Source organism: Mustela lutreola, chromosome 12 (assembly GCF_030435805.1).
Source record: "Mustela lutreola isolate mMusLut2 chromosome 12, mMusLut2.pri, whole genome shotgun sequence".
NCBI lineage: Eukaryota > Metazoa > Chordata > Mammalia > Carnivora > Mustelidae > Mustela > Mustela lutreola.
The window spans coordinates 80720636-80748179 of record NC_081301.1 but is presented as its reverse complement, the minus strand read 5'-3'; the positions used below and the strand labels follow the sequence as shown (position 1 = coordinate 80748179).

General features: G+C 42.3%; 1 protein-coding gene across 11 annotated transcripts in view; it reads left to right on the top strand.

The window, feature by feature from the left end:
- LOC131812072 (transducin-like enhancer protein 4) overlaps positions 1-27544 on the top strand; it is a 141623-nt gene that overhangs the window by 11022 nt on the left and 103057 nt on the right. For 8 of the 11 annotated variants that reach the window (XM_059141119.1, XM_059141118.1, XM_059141112.1 and 5 more), the window contains exon 5: positions 25721-25783. The exons of the other annotated variants lie outside the window; for them this stretch is intronic. In XM_059141119.1, coding sequence (XP_058997102.1) covers positions 25721-25783 — 63 coding nt within the window. The remainder of the gene's footprint in view (positions 1-25720; positions 25784-27544) is intronic. 11 annotated transcript variants of the gene reach the window in all.

The window sequence follows — 27544 nt, the reverse complement described above, 5'->3', positions numbered from 1 at the left end:
AGCCTGCTTCCTCCTTTCTCTCTGCCTGCCTCTCTGCCTACTTGTGATCTCCGTCAAATAAATAAAATCTTAAAAAAAAAAAAACAACAACCTAGCACTCTAGGGAGGGTGGCACAAAGTGGTCTTGTGGCTCAGTTACCACTTGCCAGAGCTGCACTGTTGGGGAAGAGCCCCGAGACAGCGTATTTGGGAGGGGGCAGCTGAGTGTTTGCACCGACAGTGGCAGTGTGTGAGGCTTAGGACCTGACTTGTTCCCTGCTAAGTGTACTGCAAACAGGATGCATGAAATTAATACTACTCTACTTTAAGCGGAAAGGGCTTCAAAAGTTTTATTTATTTATTTACTTTTTAAGATCTTGTTTATTTATTTGACAGACAGAGATCACAAGTAGGCAGAGAGGCAGGCAGAGTGTGTGTGTTGGTGGGCGAAGCAGGCTCCCTGCTGAGCAGAGAGCCCGATGCGAGGCTCCATCCCAGGACCCTGGGATCATGACCTGAGCTGAAGGCAGAGGCTTTAACCCACTGAGCCACCCAGGCACCCTGGTCTTCGGAAGTTTTAGCGAAGACCAGAAGTCAGGGTTGTTTTGACTTCGCCTTAGTAACAGCTGTCAGTGGTCGTTGCTGTACGTCTGGAAAGAGGGATTTAGCCAGCATTCATCAGCGCAGATCTATACACCTTCTCTGCTTTCATTGGAAGTGACCCAGTGTTTACGCCAGGCACATGCTATTTCTCTACCAGCAGGGCCAAAACTTTGCTCAGAGCTTCACTGTGTAACCCGTGCTCTCGCCAGGGTGTGGAGGGAGGGCAAGGTGCGGCTTTTCTTAGCTGGACTGTTGGAGAAGCAGAAGAGAAATGTCCTGGGCGCTTCTCAGGTCCTCGGTCTGCCGGTCATTTGTGTCACTTCGTCGTTATTTTTGAGGATTCTGTGCACAGGTGCTTCAGATCTGTGCTGTGGAGGGAGCTTCTGCGTTTCGCGGCAAGCCGGGGTGGCTGCTGTCCTGGCGCGGGCCTGGGGCTCCGTGTGGAGCCTGGCCGTGGGGGGACACTCCAGATCCCGGCCGGGGCCTGGCGCTTGCCGCAGCGAGCCGTGGAGGAAACGAAGAGGGGTACCTGCTTCCTGATTTCTTAGCAAGCTCATTCCACTGACTGTTACTCATTAGGATACTGTTACTTTCTGACCGCGTTTTCTGCTTCTCTAGGCCTGTGGATTATTTTGGTTAAGGAGTTTGAAAATACAAGGAAATAAAACCGGAAAGAATAGTAATTGTAGAAATTATGAGCACGGGTACCCTGTAACACCCTCTCTTTACACAGAGCTTAAGGATTTTATATGTTCTCCTTAATCTTCCTGCTGTTCCTGTAAAGCAAGTAGCAAGCTTTGGATCCGTGTATTTATTTAAATAGCTTCTGTCAGCGGAGTACTCCACAGTTTGCCAAGCGGTGTCATTCCACTGGCCTCCTCGAACAGATGACACTGAGGCTTAAGGGCTTAAGAGACTAGCCCAGTGTCACAGTACGGGCGGATCAGCCCGCGGGCGGGGAGCCTAGGGTTCACACAGGTCGGTGAGCTCGCCCGAGGTCGCATAGCGAGAGTTGCTGGCAGAAAAGGAAGTGGCCTTCTTGACTTCCCTTCCAGGGCTCCCTTCCCTGACCATGCTGTTTCCAGACAGCGAGTAGTGTGCTTGTTTTGGCGATGTTCTTGGCTCCGTGCGACATGAGGAGCATGGCGATGCCGTTGGCAGTCCAGTGGGTGTTAAGTGTCCTCGTGAGCTAGACCTCTGATCTGGGTGTTTGTGTGTGAGTACAGAGCCTTCCTCTTTTCCTCTCTGCCCTTCCAGTGCCTGGGCCCTGCCCAAAGGGAGGCTTAGGATCCACAAATGAAAACCCAAAGCCTAGATCCACTTTTAGCAAAGTGCCTAATACAACTGGCTTTTCCTGTGTTCCTAGAGTATGCTCTGCGAACACTATGCTAGGTACAACCTTGTTCCTTGCCAGTCTCCCCTACCCCCCTAGAATGTAAGCTTAATGGGAAAGGGGTGTCTCTTTTCCGTGCGGTCCCTGGTACTGAGAACTGTGCCTGTCACACAAAAGGTGCCCTGGAAATACCTGGGGAGGGGAGAAGACTCACAGATCGAGCTAGCCAAGAATATGTGTGACTTATTTGTGTGACTTATTATTTTCAGGGGCTACTACTGAGGTTGTAAGATAACAAAAATGGAGTTCCCAAGCCTAGTTAGGCCTGTGGTGCCTACTTATTAAGTTTGTGGGGAAAGTGACAGATGGAAAGGGAAGTAAAATGACTGAGCTCGGTGTACCTTTCGGGAGTGAGTTCGGATAGAGTAGAACACATGTATTTGAGCATGTGGAATCTGCCTTTTTTTTTTTTTTTAATTTTTTAAGATTGTATTTATTTATTTGTCAGAGAGAGAGAGAGAGAGAGAGAAGAGAGTGAGCAAAAGCAGTCAGAGTGGCAGGCAGAGGCAGAGGGAGAAGCAGGTGCCCTGCCGAGCAAGGAGCCTGATGTGGGACTCAATCCTAGTATGCTGGGATCAATACCTGAGTCGAAGTCAGCTGCTTGACCAACTGAGCCACCCAGACGTCCCTGGAATCTGCCTTTTTAAAGATGAAAACATGAACGTGTCCTAACTGAATTTAAAATTCAGTTTGAACACCACTGTATCACTAGTCACTGTTTATCTGAAGAATTCTTTCACTGCTAATAAGTCTGCGCACATGTGGTTTGAGTGAGTGTGGGGAGAGCCTGATCTTGACACACTGTCATGTGCTTAGCTGACTACCTTCCAGATCAGTAGAAGTGCAGGTGTCTAGTACTTTTCAAGGAACAAGGAACTTTAAAGACCTCTTAGTTTTTTATTAGTGGAGATGGTATAGTGTTAACGAAAAAGTAATCATCATTACAGTATTTTTATGTAATCATCATAAAAATACTGTTTTTAAGTATTTTACATATTTTTAAGTAATCATCATAACAGTGATTTTTAGAGAGCTTATCATGAGGGTGGTAGTTCACTTAATCTCACAATAACCTTACGAGATTATAGTATATAATTATTTCCATTTTCTCTATGAAGAGGAGGCTGAGATACAGAAATTAAATAACATCATGAAACAGGTCCTTGGTTTGATTCTGTTTTTAGATTATTGGTATAGTAGATATTTCTGCCATGTTCCAAATGCTATGTTTGGGATACTCTACTACCAACATATACCCTACTGTTTCCCCTCAAATACTTGACTGAATCCAGGGATTCCGACTCTAGTTCTGGCCTTGCTAGTGACCAGCTTTGTGATACTGCTGAGTATTTGAACTTTTCAGCACTATACTTTTCTCAGTTTCAATTAGGGTATAAATGAACATCGAGATCCCTGTTAGCTGCTGTGGTCTAAAATCGCCCTTTGGTTTTGGTTATTTTCTGTGACCAGCTGACTAGAAATTGAGGCTTACTATCATTTTTTTTTAGTCTTAGGAAGTTTCCCTAAACAACTCTTCTCAAAGGTTGCTTGTTTGCTTGCTTGCTTTCAGTCCAAAATAAACCTAATGAAGTTAGGAGTAGAAATGGATATTTAAGTTTATATGGTACTTTGTATTTTGCAAGGTGCTTGCTTTCTCATCCATTATTTAAGTTACAATAATGTTGCTAAAGTATTTTCCCTATCTTGGGGAGGAATAAAATAAGATATAGATGTTAAATGATTAAATCCCATAGTTAACTAGTAGATGGTTCAGAATTCACTGATTTATGTAATATCACTATGACAGGGGATATAAAAATATGTTATACCAGTATTTCTTTAAGGTCATCTGTTTTTAAAGATTTATTTTTATTTTTTTTTTATTTACTTATTTGACAGAGATCACAAGTAGGCAGAGAGAGAGAGGAGGAAGCAGGCTCCCCGCCCAGCAGAGAGCCTGATGCGGGGCTCGATCCCACATCCCTGGGATCATGACCTGAGCCCAAGGCAGAGGCTTTAAACCACTGAGCCACCCAGGCACCTCTAAAGTCATCTGCTTTTATACCTTTATTTTGGCATATGTATTAGAAAACTTAACCATACAACTTGTGAAATGTATAATTTATATTGGGATCCAATAATTTTCTACCAGTGTGTTAGGGGGTATATAGTCGTTTGTTAACTATTACGTAGTTAGCTCCTGGGATTTGTTAACCCTCCAGAATCCATAGTAGATGTCAGCTTCTTTAGCCGAGGTTTACCTTGGGTCACTCAGTGTAAAACATGTCTGTAAACTGGCTTACAATGAACTTGAGATCTTTAGTCCTTGGGTGTCTTGCATTGTCCTATCCGGGATCCTTTATTTGGGGGAGGGTTTGCACTTCACAGCTTGGTTTATGGTAAGTTATTCATAAGCAAATAAAAGGGGACGATGGTTAATCTTGGCTGTTTTGAGTTGATGAATCAAAAACATAGTAAAGTGTCCTGTACTAAGGCATAAGCTCCGAAAAGGAAGAATGTGTTTTGTTACTTCTGTACCTCTAAGCACCTAAAACAGTTCCTGGAACATAGTAGAAGAGATGAATGTGTGCATGCTGGAATAACTAAAGGAAGGGTATCATTTTCCATTTCATTGCCTTTCTACCTATGTCAACCACCTATGTGTAAGTTTTGTTTCTGAGCTATTAGGACTTTCTCCGCTTTGTGCTGAGCAAAAAAAAGGCCTAAATAGGCAATAAGGAGTTAGGTGTTCTCTTTGCAGTTTTGCCATAGGTCCTGGAGTTGGTGATGGGCTATTTTAAAATTTAGGATTTGGATTAATTACCAGACGATGGTTTATTTCTAAGGTGTCTTTTACCTCTAACATCGTATGATTTAAAAATCACCAGCATTAGCAAAACGTTCATTTTTAATTTCATTGTTTCACATTAGAGACGTGCCATTTAAGTTGGGGTTTAGAATCAATTTTATGTGACAGGAAATTATGTATATATTGCATATATATATGCACATACCTGACTGAGAGAAGTATTAGACTATTGGAGCAGCTAATAGAAAAATCCCAGTGTTGCCAGTATTTTACAATCTAGAACCATGTTCTCTGTTGTTTTTTTCCATAGCTACGGCTGTGTCTTGCAAGTCCTTCTCTAGGCTAAGAGCTCATCAGTGACTAGATGGAGTTACAGATTTTTCCTGTATGTGTATGGCAAGTTTGATGATAATAATAAGTTAATATTTATTAAGCACTTCCTGTGTACCAGGTGATGCAGAAAGTCTTTCAGATGTGTTAATTTGTTTAATGGATAATCCTTGAGGAGAAGGGATCTGGTTGTCCTCACCATGTTAGAAGAAACTAACTTCAAGAGCAGCTAAGAAATTTGCCAAGGTTTAGTATGTTGCAGAGTGGGAATTTAAGCCTGGGCAGTCTGGCTTTGGAGTCTTTGTTCTTGAACCATTGGTGATACCTGCCTCCCAAGTGACCATTTTAATATGGTGAGATTTTTTTGTTTTGTTTTTATTTTTAAAATGTACGTTGGTACTAGTCTGCTGCTACGTTCTGTACACAGGGAGCTTAAGTGTTAAAAATAATAGTGAGTTTTTTGGGGTATGTATTTGTATCAGAAAAGTGTCTTTTGAATTCTCAGATCAGTCAGTTCTTTGCCCCCTAGTCCGTGTTGGAAAGTGTGGTGTTGGGGCAAAGCAGGCTCCTGATTAACCAAAGCCACGTTTTCTGCCAGCTGCCATCCCCTCCATGGGCAGTGTGGCTCCAGCCCTGCTTTCTTTCCATGGGCAGTCCAGTTCTGGCTCTACGCTTCTTCAGCAATATGTAGTGGAAGGAACACTTTTAATGAGTAATAATACCTGTGGTCTCCAGATTGAGTTTCTAATGTACAAAACAATTCCTTTTTGTTTTTGTTTGCTTCGGGACTTTCTACTACTGTAACTGTTGAGTAGAAACGTGGATTGGGGGTAGTTTATCAGCCGAGGCTACAGGGCCCTGCATAAGACCTTCATTTGGTTTAGTTACTCAGGTTGAAGAAAAAATACTATTTTTTTTTTTTTAATCAACAAGTGCACTGAGTTAATGAACCAATTAGGTTCATCTTTATTGAAGATATTCATTGCTGGCTCCTGGTCTGATGACCACAGCCAATAGGTATTTTTGTACTTCTGACTAGGAAATCTCTAGAACAGGATAGTACCTTTTTTAACCACGTGAGAGTGTCCAGAGAACTAAAAAACTGCCTGCTTAGGAGTAAAAATGGGGTGAGGGTCATTGGCTGGGTTTTAAAGGATCCTTGAACATGGTCCTTGACTTCTTTGCAAAATTGTATGCCTTTTTCTATGGAAAAGGAGTCCGTAAGCATTCACTGATCCAGTGAGGAAGCCAGGACCCAGATGAAAGAGTTTGAGAACTACTTCTAGAGCAGTGCTCTCTAACTGGGCCAATTGCTTTCTCCCAAGGACCATTTTGGCAGTGTCTGGTTGTCACAACTTGGAGGTGCTACTGATGTGGAATTTGTAGAGGCCAAGAGTCAACCTTACCTGGCTTCTCTAGTTAATTCTGTCAATTTGAGAGAACATGTCAAGTCATGGTTATCTTTTTAGGTTTTCTGGTAATGCTAGGAAGAGTGAGGTTGGTGGTAGTGGGTTATTCCAAGCTCTAAATGGGGATATTCCATGGTCTCCTGCAATCATTTCTCCCTTTCTTCCCTCCCTCCCTTCTTCCTTTCCTTTCCTTTCTCCTTCCTTCCTTCCTCCTCTTCCCTTCCTTCCTCCCTTCCTGCCTCATTTCCTTCCTTCCTTTCTTCCTTTCTTCATTTCTGAAGGGAGATTTTTTTCATTGAAACTATTGGACTAGTGGAAGTTTTCTTGGCCTTAAGTGGGGCCTGTTTGTCCTGACTACTCGTAGAAGGTCCCAGAATTAGTCTTAGTTCTCTTGTAGGGAACAGTTGGTCCTTCATCAGCCTTCATTTGTCCATGCTGAACATAGTTGGTCATTTCAGCCGTTGTCATGGACACTCACCTGGTTAGTACCAAGATGTATATGATAGACAGGACCACTTGAGATCTGAACATCATACCTTGGCCTGATCTGCCCCAAGTTGAGGGATCAGGGCAGTTCTGTCTTTTCACTTGGTCTCTTGCTGAGGTCAAAGGGCATTGTGCTTGTCTTTGTCTAGTCCTGGTCACATTGTAATAAACAAAATGGAACCCTGACTCTGAGTTTTCTCAGTAGTCTGTGGGTCTAGAACATGGATTTATTTTATATTTGAATGCATGGGCACTGATCCGTGAACCTGAGTTTTGCTTGGACTTACTTTTTCCCTCCTGTATATTCCATTGAGTTGTACTATGAATGTGTGTGACTGTTTTAAAAGCTTTTGATTTTTTGGGATATAGAATTGTTTTGGAGTGTGGCTTATTACCTCAAAGTACATCCATGTTGGTTAACCTCAAAAAATATTACAGTTAACCTAAAGTGGCCAATAAAAAACATGGTGGCAATTCCACAGTTACTTGCTCTACTATTTTTTTGGCTAACTTGGACAGAATGTTCGCTTGGGCTTCTTAATGGAGAAATTGTGTCCTGCAAAATTCCAGAATGCCCTTCTTAGGCTTTCACCTTTATGTAGGTTCCAGGAATGTGGAGTTGACAGTTCGGCAGCTCGGCTTCCTTGCGAGTCTTTCCTTACATTTATGAGGTGGCAGATTTAGGAGAGGCTAGTTCAGGCATAGTACATTTATGTACAAAAACCTGACTTTTTAATATGGCTAGTTGTTTCCAAATGCTTGATGTGGTTGGCCGAGGAAGATGGCTCGAAGTTTGGACCTATTTTAACCAGATTCTAAGCAAAACTGATAGGATTTTCTTAAAATCTAAGCAAGAATTCAGGATGTTTTGCATCAATTTTGCATCCGTATGGAGAAAATTCTGGTAAGATCTTTGTTGCATTTGGGTTGTGAGATGGTATTCATGCCAGCATCGCATGCTTAGATTGATAAATCATCCTGCATCTTTTCCTTGATTCAGGAATATCTTGGAGGTACCGGCAGATTTGGTTCCAGACCATCACAATAAAGCAAATATTGAAATAAGCCAAGTCAGATGAATTTTTTGGTTTCCCAGTGCCTATAAAAATTATGTTTACACTATACTGTAGTCTACTAAAAGTGTGCAGTAGCATTTAAAAAATGCTTAAAAAATGCACATTAAAAAACACTCTTGCTAAAAAAATGTTAGCCATCATCTGAGCTTTCAGCAAGTCGTAATCACTGATCATAGATCACCATAATAGGATAATAATGAAAAGGTGTGAAATATTGGGAGAATTACCAAAATGGGATGCAGAGATGTAAAATGAGCAAATGCTGTTGGAAAATGGTGCTGATAGATTTTCTTGATGTTGGATTGCCACAAACTCGCAACTTACAAAAAAAATGCAGTATCTGTGAAGCACAGTAAAGTGAAGTGTACTAAAACTCTGTATTTGATTGTCCAGTTTGGGGCATGCTTTTGCCACGTTTGTTTGATGCTCACCCCAAAACTAACTATGTAAGATGGAAATACTTAGCTTCTCAAAATGAAGTATCGAATACGGGACCTACAGTGATCCAGAAGATTATAATACCTAAACCTGAGGTTGTTTTAGTCTTCCTACATTGAGAGAGTTCCTTGGTGAAGAGAAGGTGGTGCGGGAGACCTCTGATGTAAGGCTGAGGTGGAAATGGCTTTGAATTCTTCTTCAAGCAAATGCTGATTGCTCTCACACTACCTGTAGGGCACACTTTGAGGTCTAGGAAATTAGAAGAGGTGATAGGCTTGCCTTTGTGGAATTCTAGTCGTTTTATGAGATTTGGACCAATGTAAACAAAACAAGGCATTGTGTGGGGATGGCACTGTGACATAGGGGAGAGGGAGTCCGGAGGGGATTAAGGATGCTATTCCCAAGGTAGATGCAGGGGCATTTTAGTGGGCCATCAAGAGGAGGGGGTCACTTGGGAAGAAAGGAAAGGGGATAATTCCAAGTGAGAGCCACATAGATGGGTAAGAGCTGTGTATATTCAGGCTCTTGTTAGCATTTACAGCTTGATCGGGATGGGGAAAGGATGGTGAGTGGGGAAGGCAGGTTTGGGATTCATTTATAGAAGGCCTTGAATGCTAGTATAGTGTGTGGGCTATTGAAGGAGAGCAAGAAGATTAATCAGACCGTAGGGCAAGGACATGTCTGCTTTGCAGTTGCCTTATTCTCAGCAGCTAGCATGGGCCATGACAGCAGATGTTCAGTGAATGTTGGCTGAACTGATCTGGGTGAAGAGAGACAGGACTGGAGAGGGACAGGGTTGAGGAGGCATGTGGGACTCAAAGGAGGAACCCAAATGATGCAGCATTCATTGGATGAGGCGTGTGCAGATGCATAGGAGAGAGGTCCTAAGACATTGACCCCTGTAGCCTGGCAGAATCCTCGTGCTGCTGATAGAAAAGGAAACCTTGGAAGGGAGAACTTGCTCTCGATTATGCTGGCCATGAGCTACCTAGGGAGGAGGGAGTGATAGAAGGAAGAGGAGGAAAGAAAAGTAAATGTGTTGCTTCTCCTTCTTTCTTGCCCTCATATCCATATCTTCCCTTCATCTCCTGCCAAATCTATACTCCTGCCAAGAGCCTCAAGGATTCTTTTACGTAAGACCTGTAGTTGTGCCTTTATTCTCTACCCGGGCGAGGATGGACTTTGCCAGGCAGCTCTTTGCAGACCGTGGATTTAGGAACTTCCCTTAATTTTAAAGAAGGCGTGTGACCTTTGTGTTAGTGTATCGAGAGAGTGTTTCTCTTCATCATTTTTGCTTGATTACTGCCATTACCTTTATATAGATAGAATAGTGGGAGTTTGCAAATTATCTGATTTTTGACTTTTTCCTTTTTGAAGTTTTTTAACATTAAAAATAGGTACAGATTCTCTAAATTATTCATCAGCTGTGGAAACTTTGCTCCATTCTTTTTTTTTTTTTTTTTACTTTTATACCATTTGGCCAATGACTGTGTTAGGTCAGTGATTCCATATCCTTTTTGTGTTGAGAAATTTTGTGTAAACATGAGTCTGAGTCTGTAATTGTTTTGAGAAACTACTGTTTCAAAACAAATAATTTTCCCCATTGTTCATTATGTATGATCTAAATACTGAAATTGCAATGAATGCTTCAGTCAATGCAAATTATATGTGCAGTTAATTTTCTTCTTTTTTCCCTAATGTGGCATATTCTATATTTTAATCTTCCCCCCTTTAGACACTTGTCTTAAACTGCTGTAGTGGAATGAGAACAGCAATGATAGTAAGGAAAGTTAAGTAAACATGAAATTAAAAAGGCCATAGAGTACATTTTGGTAAACCAAAATATTGCTTGGTGGCATAAAACCACAGATCCATTCCAAAAAGAAAAAAAAAAAAACACATGCGGAAATGTGGTTTTGCTGTCTGTCATGCAGTCTGTTTTCAACTGTCAGAAACATAACTTGCTTTCCGGGTTGTTGTTTTTTTTTTTTTTTTTTTCAAGTCTGACCACAGCTTTTAATTTCCTTCACTCCACCCACACCTCCCACCACACCTCCATGTATCTAGTGCTAATTTATGGGTGATTTAAATGTACTGACATAATCATCGACCAGCAGAAAGGTCAGCAGTTGTGGCAAAAGTTTCTTGTCTCAGATGTGCTGGGTGCCAATTCTGTGCTTTTGGAAAAGTCTATAATCAGAACACAGTGATTGTCCTTGATTTTGGACTTTTTTTCCCCCCACCAAAGATTTTTATTTATTTATTTGACAGAGAGAGATCACAAGTAGGCAGAGAGGCAGGCAGAGAGAGAGGGAGAAGCAGGCTCCCCGCTGAGCAGGGAGCCCCATGTAGGACTTCATCCAAGGACCCTGGGATCATGACCTGAGTTGAAGGCAGATGATTAAGGACAGAGCCACCTAGGTGCCCTGGACTTTTAAATTTAAATTGTGATCTTTAAAAGTGGTTTTGAAATGCTTGGTTTTTTTTTTTTTTTTTTTTTGGGTTTTTTGTTGTTGTTTTTTTTTTTGTTTGTTTGTTTGTTTTGCTAAAAAGGTAGTATTAGGAAGAAGAATCATCCATGATCCTTCCACTCTGAGCTAACTGCCGACCTAGGCAGAAGGCCAAGGCTCAGGCCTTACTGTCTCTCCACCGTTTGCACTATGGCTGATGCAAAATTATGTCTGCCTACCCCTCCTCGAAAGTACTGGTCAAGGTTCAAAGGGTAATACAAAAATAGACACGTATATGTTTTATTTCTTTTAAAAGTACAAAAGTACAAAAAGTATTTGTGTAGTAAAATGAAACCTTAGATCTTTAAAATTAATTTTGATTTATTGGTAACTTTATGGTTTATGTCTTTTGTGGGCAACACAACTGTAAATTTGTCTTCAGGATGTGCTTTTAATTTAGCCACTAGCTCCCTGTGATCTTGGTAAATTATTTAACATCCCCGAGTTCTCATGTGTAACTAGAAAATGAGGGGATAGGACCAGATCATTCTGTTTCATAAAATGCTGGTGCCCGAGCCCTAGAACCTGGGACTTGAGCATGGGCATTTTCCTAAACGCTCCAGGGTGATTCTGATGTGCAGCAGGGTCAAGAACCGGTGAATTAAAGCAGTGCTTCTCAGACTTCCGTGTGCATACAAATCACCGGGGATCCTGTTAGAATCCAGTGCTCTTTCAGCAGGGTTGGAGTGGTGCCTGCGAGATGATGTCCAGGTGATGCTGACGGTGCTGGTCCACTGACCGCGTGTGCAGTAGCAGGGAGCCATAAAATCTTTACAGTTTCTTCCATTTCTTTGTCATTACTTATTGCCGTGATATAGTAGTCTGTATAGTACATGGGGGAGTCCGTGTGCTGCGCGAATCACACCCCCGGGTTAGGATGTCAGGATTGATAGGTAGTGTGGTATCTGTATAACCTTCCCTTGCTTAGATTCCAGACCTGCATCTCTGGAACAGTTCAGCCAAGCGAAGTAGTTTTAATAGCACCTTGCTTCAGGCAGCCTGACTGCGTGCCGGCTGGGGGGCTGGTGAGCTTGGTACATTGTTACGGAGAAGGGGGCCACTTTCCAGTTGTCCCTCCTCTGCTCACTGAGAACCCACTGTAACAGGTGCTTACGCTTTCAGATTCTGTCTCCTTTCTTCCCATCCTCCAGTGGCTACCCTGCCCAGATTGACCTCTTAGTTCCTGAGCAGTATTTAAGTAAATGAGGGGGAAAAAAAAATTATGAAGTAGTACATTTTGTTCTAACTTGATTTTTCACGTGAGCACATTTGATGCAGAAAATTTATTAAGCCTAAGTTTTAAGCAAGCAGAACTCCCACTTTTGAGGTGTATTTTGTTGTGGAAGAAACACAAACATCCTTGAGCGGTTGGTTACATTGGCCATGCTCTTCTCTAACCCTATCATTTAGAAATAAAAAAGTACTGTTCATAATTGTAGTCCTTTCCTTTTGTTTGCTGTAGCATGGCATCAGACTGGCAGGCAGCGGGATCTGCTGGGAGGGCCCTGCTGAGGTCTGAGGTGTCTGCAGACCTGAGTTTTAGGCCTTCAGCTGCCCTTAAGCGGTTAAGTACAACTGTGGCCACTTAGCTTCTCCGTGTAAAGTGGGCAGGGATCAGAGAACGCTGCATTTATTAGTGCTGCGTTACAGAATTCTGTTGCCTGGAAGGAATATACTTACCACCTTTTCTAAAGTCCCAGGCAATAAGAAATTACAGTTTGCAATGTGGGAGTGTTGGTTTAGAGTAGTGTTACTCAGTGTGGTCTGCGGACTGGAGCAGGTCTGCGAGTGATTTGGCGTAGTTGGGCGTTAACAATAAGGAGCTTCCACCAGACTGTAAATCACACCCGTTTCTTCATTGCAGATGTCTTCATTGTTGAAAAACAAAACCAAAGAACAAAAAAAAACCCCACCTAGCTGAACTGAACAGTAGTTGATTTAACTCTGGCACACGACCGTTGTCTTTTTGCTGCTGGCCAACAGTTTGAGGATTGGCCGCCCTTCAGTAACCCTGCTGCAGAATATGTAATCAGGCGGTTTATCAGGGTTGTTGTATTAGTTAGGAATAGACAAATAGAGGTTCATAAATGAAGGTGAAACCTGAAAGATAAAAAAGTAAACTTAGAGGCAAGTTAGGTTAAAGGTAAAAACAAGTTCTCGGTCGTAGGGAATGTGCAAAACAATAAGTTAAGTCAAGGCACTTGACACAGATTCACAAGTGGGAAGCTCTTCAGAGTCACTGCAGTTTGTGCACTGGTTAGTGCAAAACTCATTTAAATTCTTCTGGAGTACTTCTTGAATTCTTGTCTTAGAATTTGTGTTTTTCCTTTTCATCGTCTATCTCCGGTGGAAAGAACGCATTTCTGTAAGCCTCATATAACTGTTTTCTGTAGTCTTAAATTACAAGAAGCTTTGAAATTAAGCGTGACTTCTCCTCCACCTCTCCTCCTCTCCCCACAGCCCGCTATTCTATACTCTTTAATACTGTGTATAAAATTTACTGCATCCAGGGCAAGTATCTGTTTACCAAGAAGAGAGGAAGAGAGATCCTTTGCCAGTGGCAAAACGTAAATACTAGAATGTCTTTTCTGGGTCATAGTGCAAGAAAGTGGAGAAACAGCACATTTTCTGGAGCTGGACTTGTGACTCGTTCCTCTTCCCAGTCAGGAAGCACTGTCCTCTGTTATCACTGTGCCAACGAGTCTCCCACGTTCCCCCCACCCCATCCCCTTTAGATGTGCAGCCCTTCCCTGGTGTAATATAAATTAGTGAGGGATGCCTTCTTAATTGAGAGACAGGAAGAGCCTAAGCTTGAATCGATACCTAACAATACAGCTACTCAATTTGTAGCACTATCTAATCTCAGTTCTGTTTTAGAACATAACTACTTACCTTGAGGGATTTCATTCATAAGTGTATCCTCATAAATAGTTCTGCCAAGCACATATGGGGCAGCTAGTATTCTTCCCATTTCACGGGTGTAGATATGGAGTCCCAAATCATTTAGGAGTTTGCTTAAAGTCATGGTTCAGCTGGACTAGTAAATAGAGTCATCCTGGGATTTGGCACTCCGCAGTTGTATCATTCTCAGTGTCTGGTGTGCTTTCTGGAATGTTTCATCATCTGCGTTCAGCTTTTTCCCTTTGCCTTACGTAACTGCCCTTCACAACACACCTTGAAACTAACCACCTAACTAACCATGTGACTTCCCTATCCTAATGATTGGTAGCACCATACCCAGGTTTTACATGTTGGGATCATGGGTTCCTTACTTCTCATCTTCAGATTTTAGGGAGGTCACAACATGCTGCTGGTTTTCCCTGGCAGAGTATCTCCTTTGCTTGCCCCCTCCGTCACCAAGCCTTACGTGGGCTTAGGGGCGCACAGGGAACACTTTGGTATTTGTCCACATTGGTTCATTCCTTAGGGGTCCTTCTCCCCTCCTGAAAGTCCAGCCAGAATTCCCATCATGGCTCTCTTCGCTTCTCTGCTTATTTTTACCCTTTACCTTGATGGTGACCTTGTCTGCTCCGTTTGATAGATGGATCCCAAATTTTTTCTAGAGCCTGCATCTCTCCTCTGAGACTGTCCTATGAAACCGAGTCCTCATTTCCATTCAGTGCCTCAAAAGTACTTAAACTCTCAGTGTCCCCAGATGACATCATCCCCCGCAAGCCTGCTTGTGGTCCAGTGATCTCTATCTCAGGAAATGCCAGACCATCCACCCAGTTTCTCAGGCCGGAGACCTGGAGGCAGGTGATGATTGCCTTTCCTTCTTGCTCATTAGCCACACCCAGTCAGTCGTCTAGCTGGTCTCTATCTGGTCTCTCGGAATCTACTCCCAGTTACTCCCGCATCTATCTATTTCTCCAGCTGTCTGAGCGTGGTGAATTACTTAACCCAGGTTCTTCTTTGGCTTTATCTGTAAAATGAGGGCGGAGTAATTCTCATAGAATTGTTCTGCACTGAGGCGAAATACCTGCTATGGGGGAAATTCCATGAGCATTGGGATGACGACCGTGCTCGTGACCACGATTGGCACATTTAGCCGCCTTCCACATTTAAGATGACTTTCCCAGTGGTCCAGCCTGAGTGGAGATAATACCAGTACCTTTCTTTCACCTGTCCTTTTGGTTGAATATGAATGTCGCATGTTGATGCAGCAGTCTGATCCGTTTTGGAATGTTCGTGCCCTTTTCCCTGCTCCTCTCTCCTTTGTCTGTAAGATTCACTTCACCCTCAGTTACTCAGGGAACCAGAGTCCTCTGTTAAGCATTTTAAATACCATGCATTTTGTATCTTTTTTCCCGTGTCTGTTTCCTTTGCTAGATTATGTGCTCTATAAATCCTGTGTTGTTCTGCTACTCCGTTTCTCAGACTATGACACAGTGCCTGGCAGAATAGGAGACCATTATTGGAAACTGTGGACTTAATATGGCTCACATGCACCTCCCCAAAGCCTCAGGGAAGACTTCAGCCGGAAGGGGTTTCATCCACCCTCAGCCCCATTTCTAGGGCTCTTCTGTGTACCACCTAGGCCCCATATGCTGTTACTGTGTTTATTTGCCTTCGGTCTTTGTACTAGATTATAAACACTTCAGAGTCCAGATCAATCCTGCATTCACTGCCGTTCCCATCATAGCTGCTTGCTTAGAGTAGGAGTGAGTGAATGAGCTGGTATCTGAAAACGTCTTGTTGAATTCCCCAAGTTCGTAGCGCTGTGGGATTTCATACTGTTCCTATTCTGAAGTTATCTTCCATCCTCCATCTTTCCTTTTGTGGTATGTTTCGTGGTTATAAATCTCTTCACCACCATTCAAATATTATCAAGAAGGGGGTGGAGGTCCGAAATGTGCCAGAGTGTCTTGACCTCCTGTCTGGTATTTATCATAGCTTTCCTAGGAATCGTCCTCGATAGGTCCTTTCTGCCTCGCACATAAAGTTCAGGCTCTTCGGTGCGGCACTCAGGACCTTGCACAGACTCACCCTGGGAGACCTTTCTGTCCTCATTTTCCACTCCCTTTTTTATTGCACACGTCCTGTACTCGAGCTAATGGTTTTCAATTCTGCCATTAGAATCACCTGGGGAGTTGGGGCGCCTGGGTGGCTCAGTGGGTTAAGCTGCTGCCTTCGGCTCAGGTCATGATCTCGGGGTCCTGGGATCGAGTCTCGCATCGGGCTCTCCGCTCAGCGGGGAGCCTGCTTCCTCCTCTCTCTCTCTCTCTCTCTCTGCCTGCCTCTCTGCCTGCTTGTGATCTCTGTCAAATAAAATAAATAAAATCTTTAAAAAAAAAAAAAAAAGAATCACCTGGGGAGCTTTAAAATAATACACTGAGGCATGGGTTCTGCCCTCCAGGAGTGAGTTCACCGGTCTGTGGTGGGGCCTGGGCATTGGTGTTTGTAAAAAGATCCACCGGTGGTGCTGGTGTAAAGCCAGGCCTGGAAACCATTGACCAGCTCAGTGTTGGCCACAAAGCGTGATCTGCTCCAAGAGCTTTGAGCAGAAAGGGTTCCGCAGTCAAGCTGGATTGGTACCGCCTTTTCTGTGCGCCTTTCCACATATTTGTAACTAGTGCTATCGAATGAAAGGTCTCAGATGTCCAACAGCAAAGGAACCTGCTTAACTCTATTTAAGCCCGGGGAGGTCATCTGGTCAGGGAGCCCTTTATGTGTATAAATACTTGTTAACAACATTTGCAAAATAAACGCTACTTCCAGCCTTATCTCAGCTTTTAAGTCAGTTCTTCTTTAATCACCTCTTCCAAATCAGGCCCATGCCCTGCCTCAGCCCTCTCTCTCAGAACCCCCATTTTACCTTCTGAAGCACTTCCCACATCTGAAATTCCTCTGCATCGACCTGTCTGTTCGCTTCTGGCTCCCACCCCTGCAGTGTGCACTCCACGACAGCGGGGACTTCTCTGTCTTGTTCACCCTTGTGTCTCAGCACCTAAAGTAGGCCTGGCAAATAGTAGGTGCTTAATAAATATTTGTTGAGTGGACAGAAAGGCAGCCATACACTTGTGGTTTGGGCTTCTTCTAAGGTACACATTTAAATATTTAAACTGCCTGCACAATTTAATTAAAAGCAGCTTGAAATACATTTGAACAATATCTAGAAGTACAGGAACAAGAGGGGATGATAGTAGTTTCTTAAACATTTAATTTTCTCAACCTATCTCGTAGAATATTAAAAAAAGCAAAAGCAAAAGTAGATACGAGCCTGACTGTCAAGATAATGCTATTTTTCTGATTATAAAGAGGTGTGGGACTGTGGTGTGGGACCTCTTTTTTCTTTTTTTCTTTTTGAACCAGCCTGTTACAGGTGGCTTCTCCCAGCCTAAGGAAGTCCCACCTCTGTGGATCATGATGAGTTTGGGTGAGGCATCCTTGAGTGATGGCGGACGTTTGTGTGGGATACGCTGCTGCACAAAGGACAAAAACACACAAAACCCGTCAGGAATTAGTACGTTCTGTGGAAAAACATCCCCCTACAGTGAGAGTATTCAAACAGGTTTGTTCTGGGTGGCAGGGAGGGGATTTGCATATTTGAATCTGCGCATGGATCCCAGCAGTTTCTGGCCTTTGTTTGGCAGGGAATGGAATGGCCTGTTCTCTGTAGGAGTCCTCATGCGGCCTCTGTGTCCCTGGCAGCTGAAGCCTGGCTCCTGACTGTCCCAAGTTCTGAGTGGGATTGGCACGGGGAACTGCCCTGCACGTGTGGTGGTTCCTGTGTGACCCACTATACCTCGAATTACCAGGAACTGCTCTTTGTACTTCTGGTGAGAGCGTGGATGCCAGTGCATGGCTCGGGCTGGGCCCTTCCTTGGGCTGTGAGGTGCATCACCCCGCTTTACTCTGGAGATACCCTCGTGGAGATTTACCTTGATGCAGCATATGAGGCGCTCCCCGTTGTGCGCTCTTACAAATACCCCAGTTCTGGTGGGGAGGATATCAGCCGTCTGGTGTGATTAACCTAAGGAGGGAGGTGGAGTGGCATCTCCTTTTATCCTATTTCTAAACAATCTTTTAAAACACATGTCCTGCCAAGGTTTCAGAATGGAAGTTGTGGTCATTTACTTAGTCAGGAATTGTCCAGAGTGAATTTGCATTTCCTTTTGTTCCCCCTGTGATTACTTATTATTCTTTTTGAGCAGCATGGCATCCTAAATGCCAGAAAAGATGTGCCTTGGGAAGGTAAACAAACCAAGACAGAGTATAAGCAGGTCTTCCAAATGAATATTCCTTTACGGTTGAAGTGCTCTAAGTCTTCCCAAACAATTTTAGCGTGCTTGCAAAAGATTTTGGGAGACTCCTACCACCTAAGTGAACTGCAGTTGCTTCTCTTCATTCAACAAATGTTTTTGAGCATCTTCTACTTACCATACGGGGTGGGGGGGTTCTGTAGACAGAGATCTTTGCCTTCACTGAGCCTGCATTCTATAAAACCTTGCTACCCGGGTTGCTGTCTGTAGACCCATGGCATCTTGTTAGAAGCTAAGATCTTTGGGCCCCACGTTAGGTAGAGATTTTAACAAGATTCCTGGGTGATTAGTTCGCACATTCAAGTTTGAGAAGCACTATTCTCATTCATGTAAACAGAAGCATGTGAGATGCTTTCAGACATTACAGACACCGTGGAGAAAGGACTGTATGAGGCCAGAGAGTGACTGGGAGAAGGAGTCACAGGATGGCGAGTGGAGTGAGTAAGCAGCGAACCTTGGGAAGATCAGGCACAGGGACTCTCCCTCATCCTTTCATTCTTTATTCACCCCCATTTTTGGGATGCTTTCCCCTTTCTGCTCGAGGCCAGGTGGGGACCCACAGAGTCACTTGCCTGCTCTGCCTGAACCCGGTTGGTAGTGGGAGCATTTGGCAGAGCAGCACGAGTTCAAGCAGAAGAGGAGCCTGACTTTGGTTTTGATAGGCGCTGGCTACTTATCCGAGTGAGAAAACCGTTTGAGGGGATGAAGGATATCTTGACAGTGATGACTTTGAAGACTTGAAATTTTATACTATTGTGACGGGGAAGGGGAAACCTTTGGTAGAGGCCAAGGGGAGGCCTTGCTAGAATTGAAAGGACAAGAGAAAAGGAAATGCTGAGGAATGTGGATAGAGACATAGGTTTTCCAGAAAATAGAGAGAAGAGAAAAACAGACAAGGAAAGGAAGTCTTTAGCCTGAAGTAAGAGGATAGACTGAAAAATAGAGCATGGCTGTCAGTGTATAGAAGGCGGTTTATTGCTTTACTTGGAGGTAGGTTTCCTTGATGAGCTTAAGGACCATTTGTATTTTTATTTGTCTTACTGTTTTTTTCCAAATTTCCAGAGTTCCTCTGTCTTTAGGTATTTCTTATATATAGTTTAATCACATAGATCATGTTGGGAAAAATTAAGGTAGATGATCATCACCTGCTGTGGGTGATGAATATTTGCTCCCTCTACTATTGCTAAGGATGAAAATGCTTAATTGTTAGTCAGCATCCTAAGGCACCTGTACACTTACGTCAGTAGGAAAGAGTAAGGTGAAAACAGCTGGAGAGATTGATGGATGGATTCAGAGACAGGGAGAGAGAAGAGAAATCAGACAGCTAGCAGGCCTTGCTGTGTGACACACTGGCCTGAGGAAATGAGCGTTTGCATGGGGGTCTTAGGACTCCGAGTAATCAGGTTCTCTGACCAGCTCAACCTTGTTGGGCGAAAGCTGACCTCACGCTCACCAGAGAAAGTCATTTTCTTTCCCTACTCCTGACATCCCACTTTTCCCTCCCATCTTTCCCCCCCATTTTCCCTGCCACTCCCCTCTGGTTGAGCGGAGTATAATCATGATAACATTGGTTACAGTGTTTCTCAGACTTGAAAACTGAAATGATTTGACCTTGTGGGAGTAATTGGATGTCTGGCACAATGATCGTCATTCTTAACCTTGATAATATATCACTCTCAACATTTAGAGCTGTTTTTAAACACAATAACCAGAGCTTGGAAAATATGGTAAGGATAATAGGCATCTGTCGGGGATTTCCCTTAAAGACCTTAGAGAGCTCAAGAGATGAGAGGAAAGGGCACTTTTTTCTAATTGTGGCCAAAATGCATCAGTAAAATGCAGCTTTACGGTGGGGATGGATTGGAATAGTTCAATGAAATGTAGATACATCGTGATACTCTTCAGGAAGGGCATTGCCCCGTGTACTCTTGAGCTAGCATCACAAATAGTAGCACCTGTATATTTCTTTAGGACAAACAAATGGTATGCTTCAGGGTCTGCAGTGAACTGAACTACAGACTGGGTACTTTTTCTTTCCTTTTTTTTTTTTTTTTTTTTTTTTTTAAGATTTTATTTATTTGCAGGCAGAGAGGCAGGCAGAGAGAGGGGTGGAGGAAGCAGGCTCCCTGCTGAGCAGAGAGCCCAACTTGGGGCTTGATCCCAGGACCCTGGGATCATGACCTGAGCTGAAGGCAGAGGCTTTAACCCACTGAGCCACCCAGGCGCCCCCGGACTGGGTACTGAATGGCATACTTTGCACTCAGTAAATTAGCATAGATAGGAGTTCAAAACACAAAACAGATTGACATTGCTTTGAGGTGTTACTGTTGATAGAATCATTGCTTTAGTTCAACTCCCTAAAGGAGGTGGGATTGGGGTGCTGACTAAAAATTGGTTCATATCGTTCAAGGTAAGACTGAGTATTCCTAGGTGGTACCTCTTTCTTATTAGAGGGAAGTGGGATGATGAGAGCTTTTAAAAGTCTTAACACTTGCCCCCCCACCCACAAAAAAGTCTTAGTTGTTTGAAATAAGTCCCTTATGGAAACTGATAGATGTTTTATTAAATTGATTCTCACAATGTTATCACTTCATTTATTGCTTTATTAAGCAATATAAAATATTTTGTGCAAAATAAGTACCTGAACTAAAATAAAACGTAGGCATCTGGTTTACCAGCTTGCCAGCAATGCTGACTGTACCTTTCATCTAAATCTCTATGCCTTATTCCAGTTTGGCTTTTTAAAAATTTTTTTAATACAAAAATTAGTTTTGTCCATTATAGTGGGAATTGTAGTAAAGTTGAATTTTGATGACAAGATAAAAACTGAGTTGTCAGTTTCAAGGAATATTACTACTTGAATATTACTCCTTAGGTTGAGCCTGGATTTTTAAGAAGTCGGAAAGAATTTCTCATTAGTCCTCTTGACTTTTAATCTAGGAACAAGCAGGATCAGTTCCAGAAGCTAGGGCATTTCTTAGAAAATTTGGAACGGATCCATGAACAAATGAAGATAATTTATCTTTGATTGAAATAAAAAATTACAGTCTTTGGTTGTATAGAGGTAAAAGAAGGGTGGGGGCGAGAGTTGCAGAATTTATTTGTACTTATTCCAAAAAGGATTTCAGGTAGAGTAAGGAGAAATTTCTCTTCACCTTTTTGAAGTGTTTTATATAATTGGTGAATGTATGTTCTTGATAAATGCTTAATAAGATAGAGTCTCTCTTAAAACCGTTTTTGGCAAAGAAACTGCTGCAGAAAGCAAATTAATTGTGAAATGTTATTCAAGAATGTTTTTCTGAAACTATAATTGTTTGTGTTTTGTTGTTGTTGTTTTCTGGTTGGCTGCTAAAATGGTGTCCTAATTTGTTTTTCTGTTTTAGTTCAACAATATTGTGTAGTAGGTTGCTCCTGTTTTGATGAGAGACTAAAACTCCAAGAAATATTTTTTAAACCAATAATTGCTTTTGATACATCTCTTTGATTACTAAAATAAAGTTATCTGTGCTTTCTCTCAAGTTTATTATGTCATAAAAATAAAATTTGTTTAATTTTTTTAAGGAAATCATAGGCGGAAGTAATCTAAATAAAAATTAGGTTTTTATTATATTACAACTATTTGAGGGGATGTAATTTAATTCAAGTGTAGGCTTAACCAGGTTTTTGTCTTACTTAAATGACTAATGTAATTTGTTATGTGATAAAGAAAATATGTATTTGATATTGTGTTCTTCAGTATTTGTTACTTTTTTAATCTAATGGTTGAATTGTGGCATTCTTTTCAGTGCATGATGTTGCTTTGCCATGATGCAAGGGAGTTAAAGCATTTTTTAATAGATCTTGAGTTTAGGAGTATGAAGAAAAAAGTGGTGAAAACTTCTTCCTTGTGTTTTTGTGTTCCATTACCAATTGGTTAGGCCACTGGACGTCTCCGTTTTGGAGGTGTTAGCCTCTCAGCATTCCTGTGCCAAATGTTGAGTGCATAGCCAAGGTGTTTTCATAGACTGCCTTTTTCTAAAGTATTTTGCACAGTTTGGGTGTGTGTGTGTGTGTGTGTGTGTGTGTATGTATGTGTAGGGATGGTCACTTACTGGTTCTTTTCATCGGAAGGTGGCATAAAGGTGGGAAATTACAGGAGGAGGAAATAGAGTATTGGTGAAATGAGGGTAGGAAAATACTATTTTTGAAACTTATTTTTAAATGACTGTCTTCATGGGTAGAGGAAGACAATCGAAATATCAAAAATTGTTAATGGATTCGACAAACGGCAACTCTAAAAACAAATTACTTTGTTACAATTTGGCATGAACAATTGTCCTTTTATTGGGGCCGTTAATGCTATTTTGGAATATCGTGGGCATCTAAAGACAATAGTCTAGCTGCGTCTGTAAGGCCTCGAATACCACAATAACATCAGCAGCCCTAACAGCAGTATTTCAGAATCTTGGCCTGTTTAAATGGGCTCTCTGTGAACGTAGTTGTTCAGGGATGCATGAGCCACATCACCTATAAATTTGATTGGAAGCTACAGCGCTGGCATACGCTGATGGATAGCAGATTAGAGCCCTGATTAACCATGTGATTCGAAGACTGGGAATATATTGTCTAAGCAAGATTCATCAGACGCAATCAGAATTTCAAGTGGTCAGATGAAATTCAAATGTGTATTGTGGCTTTTCTTCCCCTAGTGCTTTTCCTCCTAGGTTGCCTTTTTTTTTCCCCCTCTCTTTCCCCAAAGCTGAAAAATACTTCTTTGATGAATCTGCTCCTTACCCTAAAGCTGTCTGTCTGTTATTCATCAGAAAGCAGGTCGCAGTTCAGTGAGCAGAAGAAAAGATTTTAATAGAAGCTGTGCCAAGGGCTGTAATGCATCATTTTAGGGCCCTAATTACATTACAATGACAAATATCAATGGTGACAACAGCAATAACCTACATCCTTTAATGGCTGTGCTGGAAAAGGAGTTTGGGCCCTACGCCATTAGATTAGACTCAGTTTCAAAACATAGGCCATTAGAAGTGTGTGTCCACAGTATTATTGGCTGATCACTGAAGCCCAGTGGAAAGGCCTGTAAATAAATGATGCCTCCCTAAAGCTGGGTCCTGTGGGACAAAAGAGGCAAAATTAGTTGACCATGGAAGCAGCAGTGTTTCCGAGGCAACTTTAGCTTTCAAAGTGAGGAATGACCTGCTTAATTTTATGAAATCACACACACATCCACCCCCCTGCCGCCAATTAGCCTGACCATGAAAAATCCATTGGCATGACAACTTAAAGAAATTAAGAAGTCTTTTAAACAAAAGGAGACCTATAAAGAAAAAGTTTGCAAGACCCTTCCCTTTTCTCTGTTACGTGTGTTAATATACGTGAATAAATAAATCAACTTTTCTACTTTTCTACATTTATTTTTAAGAAAATGCAGATTTATTATTACTTTTTTTTTTCCCACAGTTGCTCAGACTTAAAATAGCCTAGGTCCAAAATTGAAGAGGCCAAATAAATACCTCTTGGTCTTTATTTTGCCCGATGAGTAAGTTTCCTTAGAGTAGTTTTTATTGCCTAGATTATGTAGGCAAACTAAAGAACTCAGTTTTCTTATGTGCCCACACATTTTTAAACCCTCCTAGCAAGGGACTATTTTATTTATGTAAACAACATAATGAGGAAAATATGCTTGGCAGATGGTTCTAAGCATTAGAATCATCAGTTTGGTCTGCCCCAAAGTGTCTCATTATCTTTTATTCTCTCCCCCTCCATCTCTCCCTACAAAAAGCTTAACAACCAAATGCCTTTGAGATGCAGTGCTTTCGGTCTGGTGAATGCTACTCTATTTTCTCGGCTCACACTGGAATTTCACCCATAACCACTGTGGTATGTCCGCCCAGGTGGAGAGTGGTTAGGTGATTCCCACTGCAGCTTTTCATGGTGGTTTAAGCATTCTTAAAGGATAGCTAAATGCTCCGTGGGGCCAGTGCAGTAAATTAAATCAGGTCAGCACAGTTGGGTCCTTATTCACTGCTGTGTTACTGGTGCTGGGTTTTTGTCCATCCTGTTAGGACAGGCTGGGAAGGAAAGCCTGGGTTTGAAACTTCCTTCACGGTGAATTTGTGTTTTCTCTTGGCTGGCGAAGTTTTTAAGGTGCTGGCATTTAAAAGATTGCATAGCCGCAAAGTCAAAAGGGTGGCTGATGAAAGAAGGAAACCTAGATTGCATGAGAGTGTAGTGTCGCTGTCATTCTGGTAATGACTTAGCAAGAAAAAGAGCATTTTTGTCCTCTTATAAAATGAGAAACTGACCCTGGATGGAATTTATTTTAAGAATGTCTCAGGAAAAGTAATTGCTTTACATTTTCTGCCTCTCAACACTTCTTGCCTGTCCTTCAACCCATCCCATCATTTAAAATATAAGCTATTTTGCATGTATGTGTATCAAAAAACCATGTGTTTACATGTCCCCATCCTGAAGTATATAAGGAGCAGTCGGATAATACAAATTAAGATGATCACCAGTGAAGCTCTGGGTAGATTTTTAAAGAAAAGTTAGTGGGTAGCACTTCTTTCTTTCTTTTTCTTTTTCTCTTTTTCTTTCTTTTCTTTCTTTTCTTTTCTTTCTCTTTCTTTCTAAATTTCTTCTAACTTTCTTTCTTTCACTCACTGTAGCATCCTATTGATAGAAAATTTCTATACTTAACAGAAATTATTAGGGAATAAATTCTGTATTATCTGATGTTGCTGAGACTTTGCAGATCTGTAGTTCAAGAATAAGTAATGTTCCCAAGGTTAGTTTCTGTATATATACAAATCCCTTTCTGCTAAGTGTAGGGAAATTTTACCATGGTCTGCCTCTGCACAGTGAAAACCCTGGTGGGACACATTTTGGAAATTTTCATGATTGAAGAAAACCTGCTGTTCCCTATCAATTTATAACTTCAGGATCTCAGTTAATCATCTTACCTGTGTTGGTTGGGTGTTCTTCTTTTGGGAAGTTGGGGGCTTTAGCAAAGGCCACAAATGAAGAAATCCAATGAGTTGCTGAGAGAAACTGGGATGGTAGGATGAATGTATCTTTACTGTTAAAACGAAAAACCATATTAGAATGAACAAGGGTCCTGTTGAAGGCTTTTGAAAACTGACTTCCAGTCATGAAAATTAAATTCCTTTTTTATGTTGTCCTGGTGCTTGAAGGTTGACTTTTTAAGATGAATGCCGGTTAATAAATTGTGCTATTAATGTGGCACTGTTGTCACTGCCTCCTTTTAATGGGCTTGCTGATGAGAGTTCTCCTCTTCCTTAGGAAGTACGCCAGCCAGAATATAAAGTGTGTTTTAATATCATCCTGTTAATATTTTGGGAATTTGTAACCAGCTGACTGTTCTCTTTATTGCTTTCCTTTCCTTTTTTTTTTTTTTTTTTTTTTTAAATGCAGGCAGAGATTGTCAAGAGGCTGAATGCTATCTGTGCGCAAGTCATTCCCTTCCTGTCCCAAGAGGTAAGGCAGTTGGTTTGAGACACTGGGCTAGAAGGTGCCATTTTAGTGGTTTTGCAGAAGAGGGATTGTGGAACTGACTCTTTGGCCATGTCAGTCTCTTGGTGTTTGTATGGCACATTTCTAAGATACAGTGTTCACATTCCAACTTCTACACCTTATTAACATTCAGTGGAGTATAATTGTGTTCATATAATGGAACATTTTCTAACGTGTGAAGCAAAATTCAATTGTTAAAATATCTTGCTGTTATTGGACGATGTATTGTTGTTGCTCAGAATTATGACTGTTTTCCATAATGGCCTCTCATAGGGTGGATTGAAATGTTGCCCAGAAGGGTTTGTTACACGCTTTGGTCACTGGGCATTAAGAGTTGCCATAAAGACACATCCAGAGAAAGTGCTTTATATAGTAAACGGACTAAGGTAACTTTTGGCTAGCTGCTTTAAAAAAGTTACCTACTACCTGATGAAATCTTAACACTGTGTCTGCACTTGGAAAAAGATAGGCAGGATGGACTCTGTGGGCTCGGCGCTCTGAGTACCACAGACTTTGTGCCCCTCTCGCTCACCAGCCGTGGAAGCACACGCTGTCTGTAGTTATGCTCATGTTGGAATGAGAAGGTGCATTTCTCGGGGATGGTGGCGTCCTTGTGACTTTTCTGGCCTCTTTTTGTTTGCTTGCTTGCTTTTGGTAGGCAAAGTTTAGGTGGAAGTGCTTCTGGATTACTGAATCCGTCATTTGCTCAGGTAAGAGCACCTGTGAAAAGGTGTGTCTCGGCCACCGAGTTTTGTGCTGTGGGCTAGAAGGCACCGCGGCACTTTCCTCCTACCCTCCACTTCTGTAGGTACGTTGTGGCGTTGCTTTCCAGGAGAGCTGCCCGTCTGCCTGCCTGCCCGTGGGCATGTACTGATGTGAGCCTGCAGCGGGTGTTTGAGCATGGGTGTGTATTACAGATCATGTGAATTCCTATGTAAATTCTTACTTGGTTTGAACTCGGTTGGATCTCAGTAACCATGGGTACCTTTCATCAGGTAAATATCCCACAGAGTACTCATGTTCACGAACCATGGATCTGAGTTAACATCCTTAATTCAAATGTTCTTCTGGACCACAAACAACAATGGAGGAATTGTCTTTCTTTTCCTTTAGCTGTGACCACAAAACCACTACCCACTATATCCGCATTTGCCTATTTCTGCTCAGGATTTGCTTGTGACTAGATTGGGTGGAGTTAAGAGGCCTGTTTGCATTTCTTTAGGAAGCCTGGCCTAGCTTGCCCAAGGCAGACCAGTGTGTCTCTTAGTTGAAGCTGCTCTGCTTTATGGAGCTGGAGGATGGGGAGAATGTGTGTGCAACCCACAGAGCTGTAACCGTGTGAGGTGTTACACCCCAGGTGGAGGGAAGAGTTTGAACTATCCCTGGGGGGGTATGACACTTGAGGCCTTTGCAAGCATAGACCCCCCCATCTGTAATCACTGGTAGATCTTATGCCTATGGCATTTTTGCAGAATCTGTGGGGTTATATGCCAAAGGGGAAGGAGATCTTGGGGGTGGTGGTGGAGCTGATCTGCAAATAGGTTGTTTTCCCACCTGAGTTGTGTTGTTTGTGCTAGGAGGCCCATTAGGAGGAGAATGTGTAATGGTAGTGGTGCCGAGCAAGACCGGACTGGAATGAATTGGCTAAGGAAGTAGTTGTACCCCACAGAGGAAAGCGACAGGGAGATACTTGCAACTCCTCTCTGCTTGAGGCTGGGAAGACAG